Source organism: Cydia fagiglandana, chromosome 1 (genome assembly GCF_963556715.1).
Source record: "Cydia fagiglandana chromosome 1, ilCydFagi1.1, whole genome shotgun sequence".
Lineage (NCBI taxonomy): Eukaryota > Metazoa > Arthropoda > Insecta > Lepidoptera > Tortricidae > Cydia > Cydia fagiglandana.
Genome location: NC_085932.1, coordinates 11149638 through 11165092, shown reverse-complemented (window position 1 = coordinate 11165092; position 15455 = coordinate 11149638). Strand labels below are relative to the sequence as shown.

Sequence of the window (15455 nt, the reverse complement as noted above, 5' to 3'; positions counted from 1 at the left end):
TAATAAAAAACCGTCTGACCTCCAGTTAGATAAGGAATGGGAAATGAGGCCTGCAGCTTCGTGGTGGTGAGCAACCACTCCGGTGCCGCAGCCGCCGCCTCCGAACGTCCATGCTAGTTAAGCCGCCAAGGAAGTACCAGCTCAGCTTGGCCTGGAGCACATTCTCGCTCATGCCGACACTCTCGACTAACTAGGGTACTGAAGGGGTAAACGAAAACCTCATCTTGAAAGACCTCTTCTTAAAAGCCCCTACTTGAAACCGTTCCTGAAGGCCTGCCTGAAGGCCCCAATGCAGAAAAGAAGCCGGTTTGTAAGTCCGTGCTTTCATGTCGATGCATGGGGCCTTCAGAGGTTATGGTACGAGGAACATAATATTCTCCGATTAAGCGGTTTAAGCCGCGATTTAAACAATATGGCTCACTGGCCTTTGAAGAAAACGGATCGACATCCTACTCCATCACATCCGAAATAAAAAATGACAGCTGACAGATCAAACCGAAGATACTTCCACTGCTGCGCTGCGTTTCGTTGCGCGCACGATGTAGATACAGCTTCCAAAACTCGTTTCAATAAGAAAAGATACTTAATAATAATTTCCAAAAAGGAAAGAAGAACAGCAATTATACTTTTAATTAGGTTTTAATTTTTGTAAATTAATAAAAGAAAACCTTTTATTTAAAAAAATGCAGATAGCGAGCTAACTCACGCCCTCTGTTGATCAATGCAAGTATTAAAAAACAGTATTACCAACGCTCAACGCTAGATGGCCTTTATATTAGAAACGAAATATATTAATGCCTATGAGGCTTTAAAAAAATGTTGTTACAATAAATATACATAGTTTAAAATAATAAAGCCCCTCTATGTACATTATACCCACTCTTCTGCATTACCACAATAAACACAGTCATGTTATCTCAAAAAGATACGTGATACTCGTAGAATATATCATCGCATGATACGATGGGCTGATGACCTAGGAAAAGTAGCAGGAAAACAATGGATGACAATGGCCAAAAGTAGAGAGTACTGGACTGAAATGGAGGATGCATTCACCCAAAGAGGGATTCATACCTAAGAAGAATTTGAAAACTAAAATAATATAAAATATTACTTGCTAGTTGCTAGTTTTTTATTTTTTTATTTGCCAATCCCGATTAGTACATACTATTTAATTAGGTACTAATTATTTTGGTATAAGTACCTACCTACGTACGTGAAGTACTTAGTTCCAATCCCGATTAGTAAATAGTAATTTACTAAAAATGTCGATGATATGCATCAAACATGTGAACAAAATGAGCTGAAGGCAATATCAGAATAGAATATAACAACAAATCTCAGTAAGAGCAGCTAATGCATGTGAATATGGAGAAAGTTTCCGAGCCGCCATTCGCAGCGCAATCTCAAATTAAATCTACGTCGGCTCTCAGGCTATCAGACAGCTCCACTGTCGCCCCGTAAGAAATGACGTATTAACCCTAATAATTTCTATATTCATACTCTCTTTGGGCTCAGCATGGCATCACCCGCTGAGAGAATATAGTTTATTAATAATACGGATCAAGAGTATACAGGAAAATGGATCAAGGGTGATGGAAGATCACGTTACTGTGCATTGTACATAAAAGCAGAATCAAAGAGATGCTAATGCTTTTCATTTATCCTATTCAAGAAATAAGTAGTACTTGCAGATACATCTAAACTACTACAAGTACCTACTAGTACAACTGTAATCTTACCCTAAATAATAATAAATAATTAATTTATGAATTAATTTATGATTTAGTTCTTTAATTTAAAAACTATAGTTGTTAATTTGTATCGTTGTTACCAATGTAGATATGTAAATAGGTATATCTGCAATAAAAAATATATAGTTAATTAGCTTTTGTAAGAATTCAACTGTGTTTCGCAATTAGTTACCCTAATGATACCTAATGAATGAGCCTAGGGACTCTTTTGCGAACTCGGTTCTTCGAATCGTTGACAATTCATTATTTGCAACATTAAAAACTCTCGCTTTGAATATAAAGTCATGATAATAAGGCTACTAAGTTTATACGCTATAATTTCAAACGCTGTAATAGCAGCCATGCAGCAACTATGTATTATTGCATGGAGGTGGAGTACTACATGCCAGTTGGCAAACTGAGGCTTTTTCCGAAATTTAACTTTTCTCGCTGGAGTTTTGATTTCCTTACTTTCTTATTTGAATTGTTCTTCTTGTAGGCACAAATGCAATGAGGTAACTACGTGTTTAAGTTTTCGTATTTGACAATAAAGATAAAAATATGTCTAAATACAGCCTACACGTATAACTTCACCTACATACGAGTAAAACTGCAGTAACCAAAACCATATGACTTTTGAATGTTGCAAATATCATACTATTATATATATATATGACTGCAAAAAAATCCTAAACCGAAATTTAAAGCCTTTTAATTGAATGGTTTGTTGGTTTTGGTCATAATTCTGTAAACTCAGATTTTTATTTGCATGAATTCTTAAACAGGTCGGGGATTGGAGAAAATGTTTTGGTAAAGCAATTAACATACTGATTAGCATTCCGAGTATGACTGACCTCCAGAATTAAAACTGCAAAAGTATTTTATACAAAATGTATTACTCCTTTAATTCATTCAAATAGCACCAGTCTAGCCCAGGAAAATTAATAACAAACTGGTTTCGTTAAAAATAACAATAACATAATTTATGTGCGTACATAATGAATCGTACTGCGTTTATAAATAATTTTAGAATTAAACAAAATTCAAATGACTTTGATTAGGTAACTAAACGAGGCTTAAAATTACAAATTATATTTCGGTACTACTTTGAAAAAATCTCGTATCTCACACTGATACTCAAAGTTTAAGGCAGTAACACTGTATGCGTCCCATACATACATACATACATACCACAGTGTTTTGATTGACAGAACAAGATACGAGTTTTTTCAAAGTAGTGACGATTTATAAGTTGAACCATGGACCGAAACGAGTAGGTAATCATTCGTATATACGTACGTAGTTAAATAACACTTTCCTTATTGCGTTTCCAGTAAGTTCCTTCTAAAACAAAAAGTATAAGTAACGTTTTATTATTTATGTTGGCACTTCGATACAGTATAGTAACAAAACCAAATTACCCACTAGTCCACGGCCTACGACAATATTTTTTTAATGAACATGGCTGGGTAGGTATCGTTTTCGTATTTTTTCCTGGCATATCAAAAGTTTAAAACTAAGCTGTAGGTACCTACTTATTTTTACTTGTATATACTTAAATGTCAGACTACACAAAAGTTCGCTAAACATAGCGGACTTTCATACAGCCTGCCGTACGACTAGTTCACACATTATTTCCTCTCGAAATTGTCGGGCAAATAATTGTCTTTGCCTGGAATGCCTGTGCCGCCGGAGTCTCCCAACCACGGGTACCTGGAAATTTAATTAATATTCTCAATGACGTTATGTTCGCATTTGAAAACCGTCAAAACTGGAAGTATTATTATCAAGTGCGAGTTGCAGTTGCTTTTAAGTATTTTAACTTTGAAAGAAAAACGATTTATGATAAAATAAAAACTTTTTATTTTAATTTATGAAATAGACTGTTTTGATTTTAGCAAACCGCTCTCTCGAGAGAGCATTGTGATAGGTACATATGAATATCAAAACAGGTATCAAAAGTTGTAATTCATTCTATAGGTATTCTAATAATTGCTTAATCCTACAAAACAACACATTGTAAATAACTTGTAATCACACGTTCCATTAAAATTTAAAAGCATGTCAATACCTCATAAAAATAAAGCCCAAACCCTTGCAGACACTAAGATCTTATACATGAAAGAAAAACAACGTTAGCAGCTAGTTTACATTGGATTAGATTTTGAAATGCTTATTTCACTGTCTCTTTAAACTTATTTGGAATCGTAATACTCGAATTATTCACAGAAACGAGATAATGGCTTGTTATCAAATAAAAGGACTGACAGTACCAATTAACTCTATTTTACTCGTATTTGCTTTGAACCGGTTTTATTTAACATGTTTATGTTTTTCATACTTATATTTACGAAAATTTTGCAAATAAAGTAAATCATGTTAATTACATATATAGACAAACAACCCGTCTCGAATTTCTATGTCTAATTTAACAACTGGTACGCAAATGATTTTTTAATCAAAATCAACGCTGTAATTTATATTTTAATTTTAGGTACCTAATATATGTAATCCCACAAAATCATATTGACCTCGCAAATCTGAATCCCTTAAACAAATCATCTATAAAATCACAACATCGAATCCCAGTTATAGAGGTTCGTTTTATCTCAATAACAGAGGTAATTCAGTGCTAAAGTGTCGGGACCGCACCATGAGTCCCAGCTGTAGAGGTTTCTCACTTATCCAGGTCCCACTTAACCGGGTTTCACTGTATATCCGTTATAAAATAATCCTAAAATTCCGTGAATGTTTCTTTGGATCGAATACCAATATGTTCACGATAACGTAGGTATTGTACTGAGACAAAGTTATTATTTTTCCTTGGAACTATTTTAGCACATTCCATTCTTTTATTATATTACAACCTACGCCGCGCCGCTTGTTTTACACGAGTCTCACAATTTTGTTCGTGCCGAGATCTTAAAATAGTTTTATCGAAATTAGAATTACGTTCATGTTCTAATACCTAACACGGTTTCATGACTCAAAATTAATATAAAGATTATTTAAAACAGTGTCTGTGACTGTGATTCAGCATGAGGAAGTATCTACTTTAGTAAATATCTACTTTACAGGTCCCATGCAGGTACGTTCTTCTGGGTTAAGACAAGCACAATGAGCAGACCTTTCCTATTAGTCAACACAAATTTAGGTTTCGTATTAAGCGCATGTAATCGCCGAACTTTTATTTATATATTTGACAATACTTTGAGTATAATTGCGATGATTTTAATGAAACGTAAGTATAACACGTAAGATTATTTGGTTAAAATTGTAGAGAAAATCAAATTATCATAATACCTCTAAATATTTTTTCTTAATATCGTTTTGATCAAAAATTCGCTATGGTACTGATAAAAGAATCGTTGGTTATACTCGTAATACCTAAGGAAAAAGCTAAAGCTACCACTTATCTCAGGCGGTTGGTAAAGAAAGAAGTTGAAGCGCGAAAATTTTCTAGTAGATAAGGTAGGTAAGGCTAAGTTTTGAGACTAAAACTAATACACATTTTTACTTATCTACTTGACAAAACACTTTCATGCAGCCAAGTCTTCTACCAGTCAATAGCTGACCATAATTACATCTTACCTACCTAACTGAGGTTAAACGTTAAATCTATATACTTAATCAAAAAGTCTTTCACATGAAGATTATGTACACCTAATTCATCTAGAGTTATACCAAGATATGTCTGCAACGATTTGGATAGCACACGCATTGCAAGTGTTATTTACACGTCATAATTTCATAAAAGCTTGACGTTTAAAATAACGCTTGCACTGCGTGTGCTATCAAAATCGTTGCAGACTCATCTTGCTCTAACTCTATTTCATTTACCTAACTATAAGTATGTTTAGAAATTATTGTGTGCGCTTTGCTTGTAACCAATAACTACATTTGAAACTAATTCATAGTTAGAGAACACAATACGTACGAGTATCACTTCTCTAACTGTTGGCCGTATATTCCAAGCGCGGGCGTATCATTTAGAATGAATATTTGTTTATTCTCAAACAAGAATAGGTACTATAGGTATATACTTACTGGTTGGGACATTCACTGCAGGTCTCCATGTAGCGGGTGTCTGTGAAGTTAAGGTCGGGGGGCTTGAACGACAGCGCGCACTTGTTGGGCAGGTTGCAAGGCGCGCGCGGCAGCTCCTTGTCGCATCGCCACGCCTCGTATTTGTTGTTCATCTGCTTGTTGGTTTGTGGGTCCGTTATCCAGGTGAGTGCTTGCGTCATTGTTAGGAACCATACGTCGGGACTGGGAATATAATTATTTAAACAACGGTGAACAGCTTGTCAAAGCAGTGTTGATGTACAACATTGAAAATAGGAATACATTTAAGTGACGTAGAAATTAGGGTGCACACAATGTGTTACACTTAGGTTTAAAACACCCATCCATCTCCATCCATCTCGTCAGAAATGGGTGCCTTTTATCCCTTGCTTAAGAATCTTTATAACTGACGAATAAAATACACATAGTGCTTAGTCAATAGGTACTTACAGATTATTAGCCCAATGAAGAAACTTATGTAATCCTCGTTCTAATGCCTTAATTTGGAACCAATTTGTATGGAAAGGCATCATGTACGGTGCTCGGTTCTGTTCGTAGTGTCTGTTAAAATCTTCTTGTAGCCATTCTAGTACCTAAAAATTATACAATGCGTTATTTTATTTCTAAGGTGAAAAAAGTTTACTCTATTAGTTTATAATGTTTTGAATCACTGAACATTTTTGATTCATATTTATATGAGTGCAAGCTACGCAGTGTCTATTTGTGGAAACTAGTAATTGACTGTTTCTATGTTATTACCTAACTTGTTACTCTAACTGTAAGTTTTCCTAACAAATAAAATAAAATAAATAAATTACTACATGTAACTGTGTGTTACTATGTTTGGTACATTGTTTGCCAAATTAAAACTGCAGATAGGTTGAGTCATTTGCTATCTACTCATGCCATGCCAATAAATGAAGTATATAACCAAACACCCTGTATAATAGCAAAGTATACTTACATCCTCAGAGTCGTGGTTGTGGAGTACGCATTGATCCAAATATGGGCAGTGCCCGCCCTCGAACGATTCCACGTAGTGGGCGTTGAAGGGGATCTCCCACAGCCCTGCGAACCAAAACATACCTTATCCTAATGACTAAACGTTCATCATTCATTCGCGTGTAGAAAAATAACTTAGAAATAAACAAAATCAAAAAGGTAAATTGGCTCCGTTTTATTCACAAAGCCTGGAATTCGGCCTGAAATTAAATTAAGTACCTTTTTGTTTCTAGACGATGTTAATAAAGAATTTAAAAGTGTATTATATGTTTTACAAAAAATGCAAATATAAAATGTACCTAAATAATTAGTATTAGTAGTACCTACATAAGACTAAATTGTTGATGAAAATATCGGTACAGTTAAAAATAAATAAATTGTACCTAGGTACTTATGTTTTTGTACCTATAACTAGCAATGTACAAGTTGCAGAACATTCTCAAAAATTCAGTAACATTCTCGGGAATTTCCGAAAACTTACACGAGAATTTAAATTAAATTTCCAATGAGAACATTCCCTATGAGAATTATCAAAAAATGTACTATTAGTAAGTACCTATTATTTTAATAAACTCGTAAATAAGACAGTCAGTTAAAATAATTGATAACGGCGGTGTCCAGCGACTTCCTGAATAATTTTTATGGTTCGTAAAATTTAAGTTCTGAGAACATTCCGTATAGAAAATTTCGCAATTTTGGAAACTTCTCCTTGGTGCATTGCTACCTATAACACATTTATTTAGTTATAGAAATATAATTAGATTATTTAAATTAAAAAATATCTTATTTATTTATTTCTTCAATCGTTAGGCGAAGCGCAAGTGAGGTGACAATCGCTTTCGGCCTTACCACAACTGCACCTGACTTAGCAGTATCAAACTGACTTATTTGCTAACGTTTGCGTAACTTACTTTCTATACATCTCGCTCGCACTAATATGCCAGTACGAGCGAGATGCATAGAAAGTGAGTTACGCCCACGCTAGTGAATATATCAGTATCAAACTGGTGGTAGCCGCTAGCCGTTCAGTGAATACTGTTTATTATTTTCACTAAAAACATTTCAAAAATATGTAATAAAATGTCCTTACAAGCGGGGTGAATAGTACATTGTGCAACGAGGGGGGTTAGCGAAATTTTGTAAACAAGGCCTATAATTCACGACAGCCGCAGGCTATGTTCTAATGTCGCCGCAATTAGTTTTCACGTATTTTGCTGACGCAGACATATGGGCCGGAATTGACACGATACCTCGCTACAACGAAAATTGATTGACGTTGCCCTGTAGCAGCACAACAGCGCCTGGATATGACATGCGCAAAGTCATGAGCCTGCAATATCTCTATGATATTATTTTACATGTACTTTTGGTACTACTTAGGTACCTACATTGTGTTTTTATTTGGGTTCGTCGTATTTTAGAGTTAGACCAAGATAAGTCTGCAACGATTTTGATAGCACACGCAGTGCAAATGTTGTTTTTACGTACGTCGACATAATGTCATAGAAATTTGACGTTTAAAATAACACCTGCACTGCGTACATGTGCTATCAAAATCGTTGCAGACTTTTCTTAGTTCAACTCTATCCTACCTATGTCCTATATAGTTAAGATATTTTTTGCATATTTCTATGGTAACATTAAGAAAACAAATGCAAAGCAACTATAGCAAAGGACCCCTTACCAAAAGTATGGAAAATGTGGTTTCAGTTAAATATTCTGAGATTTTGATATAATATAGATTTTAACGTCCTGAACAAAAGTCTCTATGGGGGCTACCACTGTTGCAGAGTCCCTTTCAGAGTTACGACTGATTTAGTACCCTCAAGGAAATCGACTCTAGTACCAATTCGCACCTTGTCATTTCAAGTGACAGTAATATCAGTAATATGACACCTCCATACTTTTGGTACGGGGTTCTTTACATAGTCTAAGCATAATTATTATTACTTATTAGATATGTACTATAGCGATAGGCGAGTAGGCTACTGGCTTACCAGGGAAAGTCTTAGTGGGGCAGGTTCCCGACTTGCACTCGTGCGGGATCTTGTAGTCGAGCGTGTAAGGCCACACCGGCACTGGCGACGGTGGCACGCCAACCGAGCTGTCGTACACGAACCCAAAGTCTTCTAACACCTGCAAAATGAATAAGCGTAAATACTAACCAAACTTCCAAATACTAAACTGGGAAAGATTAGCACAATGGGCCATCGACCACCAATGATTAAGTAGGTACCTATGACTCGTAACGCACTGATAGCTGGTAGTATTTGGGTTTTGCAGTGCCGCATCTATCGCGTGAACTTGGTTTTACTCTTAAGGGTAAGTGAACTGCGTGATGCTTAATTTGCCTTTTAGTGGAAGCAGTTATGAAGTTGACCCAAAAAAAATTATTATGCTATGAGGTTCACATGCTCCCAGGCTAGAAATGCTTAGAATTACTCAAAGATCATATGTGATGAAGCTCATAGCTTAATAAAAAAAATTTGGGTCATGTATGGCAGCGATGCATAACTGCTTCCAGTATTTAACAAGTAAGCTAAAATGTCACTGATATAAATTGTTTAGATTTCACACTCATAAATCCATACCTGTGCTAACTCGGGGCACGAATACTAAAGTGATGTAAGCCAAATATTTTATCGACAAAAAATATATTGATATTAATGTCAAAGTCTAGATGTTATCCAACATAAATAAATATTATTATTTTATCTGGATTTTAAAACAAAACCAGTAAAAACAAATTAAAACGTGTATTAATTATGCTTTATATTTTAAAATTGATTTCTTAGTACATTTATGATTATTTTGATTCAAATGAAGTACCTACATCGGTACTTAATTTGAACTTTTTTTTTTGATACTTTTATTATCTTAAGAGGCTCGATATCAAACATGATATCGAACCTCTTTATCGAGGATTTTTCAATGAGCACATGTATTTTATATCGAAATTTTATGTATCGACATCAAATCCCTGGAACGTGCCCCGAGCCGAGCTAGCACACGTATGCTGCTCATATTTCGTGTCCGTGTTTAGCCGTTGACCGTCCTTTGCGTAAGACGAACCTGGAAAAAGATTATAAAATCTATTTGCTCTCTCTCTTACACCGTCTACAGACACAATTTTAGTAGTTTTGGGGTTTCATTAAATATTCAGAGTGAAAATGATTTTAATAGGTAGGTACACATCCGAGTGAAAGCAAACAAAGTTACTTTTAAAATTAATCAAACTGAAATTAAACTAAAGCCTTTCATAAATCCCGAGAGAAGAAGCATTACAAAAGTTTACTCAATTGTTTTTCATTTTCAGAACTGTGGAAACTGTAGAATAAGCAGTGATGAAAACAATTGAAGCCCTAAAGTTGGTGCTCGGTTTGGCAGGCAGCGATAAGGCCTTGTGCGGGAGCGTGGTTTTAGTTGTACGCTTTCAGATGAACACATGACTAAGCGGGCGCGAAATATTCCCAGTTTCAAAATCAGCCAGGCTTAAACGATTCATACGGGTACTTTGAGTACAGACCGTAGGCACAATGCTAAATCTATTTATTAATATACCTAAATTATGTAGCCACGCGGCTATTTGTATGAATTATAAATTCCGTTAAGATCGTGTTACAAAAATTACCCATATTGATTGTATTGTATTACTGATTACTGACTGATATTTTATTTATTTCACGTACATTTATATTTGCAATTCGCCCATTTTATTTCATTAAGAAACAGGTATCAAACTATAAAACCAAAGCACCAAATTGAAAAAAATGGTTAACATCCAAAAAATGTAATACTTTACATCTGCACGGCTTCATTTTAATAAAATTTACTCTGCTTCGTTTCGTTCGATTTCAATACAAAAAATAAACAATTCGATTTACTTCACTGCGGATTTGAACAGTAGGTACTAATTTTGAGTGGAGGATTATAGCATAATATATATATAGATAACTCTTATTATAAGGAAAAATCGAAAATAAAACAAACGGTCGGGCAGTGCTCGGGCATATGATTAAAATACATCAAATTGTGTGAGATGTTTCCATAATGTCTATTAACAGAGAGGAAAATGAGGAGAGCTACGTTTGTATGGAGACTCGATCGTGCACAATCCTCTTAAATTCGTTAAGTTTACAGGCAATAGATTGTAGAGACTAACTTTCAGAGAGATACCATGCTTAAATGTTTTGACTAGCTTTATTAGGACGTATATCTTATCTTATTACGTGTGGAGTTTTAACAGGCTGATAAATATAAACAATAAAATTACTGTCATAATTTGACTTTTTATAAAGAATTATTATCTGGCTGAAGTGCCTTTGCGTAGACTAAATACATACAATTCTCAATGCTCGTTTTTGTGATATAAGAATTCTTTGTATTCCAACACCATTGTCCCAAGTTGTTATGGCATAATTCAGATGAATGTGAACCAGTACGTAGTAAGCCGGTAATATGAAGATATGTAAGTTAGAATAAGACAATGTACTGACCTTAAACTGTGTGTTCCGGCCGGGTTTGAGGAAGGGCGCGCGCGCGCCGATGACGTCACCACGGGAGACGTTCGCGAACTTGTTCAGGATCTCGCGCATGCCGATCATCTCGCCCGCCCACTCCTCGTAGCCCTTGTCCTGCAGGCCCTGCTGCTGGGATATGGTGCCCGTGGCGATCTGTAAAAGATACTTTTAATAAGAACACTAATACTATACACATAAAGTTAGGTTATTGCTTCAATAATTTTGGGATAGCAAACATACAATTTTGGATATGTTCTTAGGTATTTGACAAAAAGTTTTAGTTTTATTTATTTTATTTTAGGGTATCGGTTCCTAAATATGAACAAACCCCAGAAGATGAATGGATGGGGCTTTAAAATCTAAATAATTATATCTTGACGAACTTTAAACGTTTAGGAGTACTTTTTACTAAAAATGAAACTCTTTCCCTAAGCTTATACTTCAGTTGCAGGACAATAAATTTAGTCGTGAGCTATCGCCGTACACCACACTTCGCGCTAAAATACCATTTGTATGAAAATCAATATGTTTAATTAAAAACCCTCTCGTTATTCTGCATACCTATGATATTAAGTACTTACTTCGTGTCCTTCGTGAGCTAAAGCCTGGACCATTGCGTAGTTGCTGAAAATTTAAAAATATTAAAATAATTGTATATATAAGTAGAATTTAAATTTAGAAACAGTATTTTGTACTATCATATGAACCTAACATTTTTGCGTTAGTATAATAATTATAGTTGGTCAAGCAAATCTTTTCAATTTTTGCGAAGGGTTGTAGTCCCATAAAAAATTGAATTTGGCGCCTTTTTCTACTGAAAAGATTTGCTTAACCAACTATATAAATGTCGCTTTTATTCAGCGTTTACATCTCTAATTAACTGAATTATATTTGCAGTTTTTTTCATGCCGAAATGTGTTCTGAAATCGGACGTTGAGGGAACGTATCGATTACCATTTTTATTATTTAAACGTACAAAAGATTTAAATTAAAAAACATGATATTCACGCTCCCGGACACGCACTTCCATCCCCCTCACGCTTACGCTCAGTGAGAGTGAGAGAATAACACGAATTTACTGTGCCTTAATCGCTTTCCTGTTTTCATGTTGTGTTAATTTTACATGTGCAAGTACATATTTTATTTCTCTATATCTTAACTAACAGGTTACTAACTACTTGTAAAATATCCTCTGGTAGAAAAACACTCATTAACTATATTTAAACTTACGCTCAGCTCTCCTCACAGTTATAATGGTATGCCCAACAGTATTACTTTCATGCATAACATTAGAGACTTTTCTGCGAGCCTTCCCGTTACGTTGCTCTAATCATTTTCCATGCGGGCACTTTATTACGTGGATGCGCCTCGGACACTGTAGACTAAATTGCTTCCCTGATACACTTTTCGTTGCTGACAGACTTTAAAAAGGTTATTTTAAGACATTCTGCAACGTCTAGCTCTAGTTTACACAAAGCCAGGATGCAACTAACGCCTCGTTAAAGTAAAATTGTCGGAAGGCCCTAGAAATTCTAGAAAACCACACCTATTATGGTCGACGTTGGTAAAATGCTCTCTATAGTTGCGAAATCGTTACTGTTGAAAATCGTTAGCAGCTGACTAACCGTGTGGCGTGTACATTCTGTGAAAATAGATTCTCTATTTTGTTGTTCGAGTTCGGTCTATAATACCTACACTCACGAGCAAAGCAAACGGTGTCGTCGTTGTTCACCTTCTTTATATGGGTAGGTATTCATTCAGTTTTTAAAAATGTATTTTTAACTCCCACGAAAAAATAGGGATGTTACATATTTGACGGCAATGTCTGTCTGTCTGTGGCATCGTAGCTCTCCAACGAATAGACCGATTTCGATTTTTTTTTTGTAAGCGAGTTTCCTATTGATAGATATTGTGTAAGGATTTTTTTTATTTAATAGTTCTACGTATACATAATATTACGCTGTGCGGGAAGTCTCATTAGGAAGTACGAACACTCGTGTTGAAATTATTAATTCTTATTTGATATTGGTGTCATAACCTACAATATTAGGTACAACAAAACTTCCGTGAGACACAGACATATTAAATATATTAAGAACGGGTCACTCACGCCAATAATGCCATAAACGAGGGTAGTTTCTCGCTCCCCCTGCCGCCACCGGCGCCTGCGCCGAGTCATCGGGCGCGGAGAGCTGCGGCCCGCAGTCTGCGCCGGTCCGTCACCGTAAACGCAAGCTCCTGATGACACTCCTCGGTACGGAGTGAAACATGTCGAGCGTTTTTCGACTTAAAATACGTGAGTGACCCGTTCTTAATATATTTAATATTAGGTACATATATAATTTATTTATTTTCATAGTTATAAAAAGGAACGTTATTTCCTTGAGTGTAACATTAGATACCTAACTAAAACAGGTTTGAATGTAAAATTAAAATCAGTGTAATTCTGCGGCCCGCAGTCTGCGCCGGTCCGTCACCGTAAACGCAAGCTCCTGATGACACTCCTCGGTACGGAGTGAAACATGTCGAGCGTTTTTCGACTTAAAATACGTGAGTGACCCGTTCTTAATATATTTAATATTAGGTACATATATAATTTATTTATTTTCATAGTTATAAAAAGGAACGTTATTTCCTTGAGTGTAACATTAGATACCTAACTAAAACAGGTTTGAATGTAAAATTAAAATCAGTGTAATTCTGTTTTAATTGTCTGCTAGTGAACCTTGCACAACTACACCAAGCTCTGCTTCTGAGAAAAGAACCTCCAACAAAATTTGATTTAAGTTCCCAAATTGTACGTTTGTTATTCCACTGTAAATTATAAATTCCTTTAAAATATTGTATGTATGCACCACTGGTGTAACAGTAAAATATGTGTTGTGAGACCTAAGTTTAGTATTATTAGCGATGTTTAAATATTAGAATATTTTTGCCGTATTACATAGAACCATGGAGAGAGATGGAAATTTGTTATTTTCTACTACAAGAAGACCGACAAAAGCAGGGTAGGGGAGGATGATATTTGGATGAAGAACAATCGGTTAAACTGCTATGTCTTTTTTATGTGTAGGTAGGTTCGTTAGGGTCGAAAATAGAAGCCCCGCCATAGCCATCAAAAGTTACCTAAATGTTACGCGAAACAAAACTATTTATGACAATATTTTTAGCAATATATTAAGTTGTAAACCATTGTATGCATTCATTCTATTATTCTGTACATACAGGTATTGCCGGCATGATGGTAGGAGCCGTATCTTAAAACACGACTCCCACAAAGTTTACCTATTCGTCTTTCGCCGCTACAAGTTGTATTACAAAATTACCTGTACTCGTGAGATAGGAAGTACGTCCCTCGAATAGGGCAGCCATTTGGGTTCTTTATGCCGTTGAAAACTTTCTTGTACAGTTCGAAGTTGTTCAAATTGACGGCGCCGTCGAACGTCAGCATTATCATTTGGGGAGTCTGGAAACAAAATACATTAGAAAACCGCTTTGTTTTATGGAGTTTACATTTTACGTCAGGGGCATTATTGTAAAACGTATCAAAGTAAGTAGGTGCCTATGTACCTAGGTTGTGAGTGATAACAGTTGCAGGACAGTTTAATTATAGTAGCAGAGACTAGTGCATTTCTCGCGGCCCTTTTTACTATGTTTTTTTTCTTCATTTAAGCTTAAAAATACGTATAAAATTTGTCACCTAGTTACAGTACTTATTTACTACTTTTATGGCTTCTAAACGCAACATCGAATTTTCGTGGTCGCATATGCGCAAAAATACAATTAAAGCAAAATAAAAGTCGTTTTTGGTACGGAACCCTAAAAATGAAGTTAAGTTGCATACCGTTCTTATACTTAGCACGGTAGGTACGGTTTATAGCAGACACAAGACATTCGTTCCTTTTGCAAACATATACTTGCGATACACAGTGAATACTTTGGAACTTTATGTTGTAACTCTCACCTAAACACGCCCATCTTACTTACTTAGTTTACCTTAATATGAACACCCCTTTTAGATTTACCCTAAAATATGGCCATGTGTTCGTCTAGCTAATAGTTAGGACCCCTTGAAGAGAACCACAGTAACCTCAAATTCTTTAATGAGTAACAGCTAAATTTTGGACTCTAGTTT

The 15455-nt window shown here is 35.5% G+C and overlaps 2 protein-coding genes across 2 annotated transcripts in view; both read right to left on the bottom strand.

The window, feature by feature from the left end:
- The window catches only part of LOC134664336 (calcium/calmodulin-dependent protein kinase type 1-like), an 87528-nt gene that overhangs the window by 31903 nt on the left and 40170 nt on the right, over positions 1–15455 (bottom strand). The window lies entirely within an intron of this gene.
- Positions 2611–15455, bottom strand: part of LOC134664124 (chitin deacetylase 1) — a 30221-nt gene continuing 17376 nt past the window's right edge. The window contains exons 5-12 of the mRNA XM_063520718.1: positions 14647–14786; positions 11902–11944; positions 11297–11473; positions 8798–8936; positions 6763–6866; positions 6249–6391; positions 5781–6002; positions 2611–3446 (exon numbers count right to left, since the gene is read on the bottom strand). Coding sequence (XP_063376788.1) covers positions 3365–3446; positions 5781–6002; positions 6249–6391; positions 6763–6866; positions 8798–8936; positions 11297–11473; positions 11902–11944; positions 14647–14786 — 1050 coding nt within the window. The 3' untranslated portion in view covers positions 2611–3364. The remainder of the gene's footprint in view (positions 3447–5780; positions 6003–6248; positions 6392–6762; positions 6867–8797; positions 8937–11296; positions 11474–11901; positions 11945–14646; positions 14787–15455) is intronic.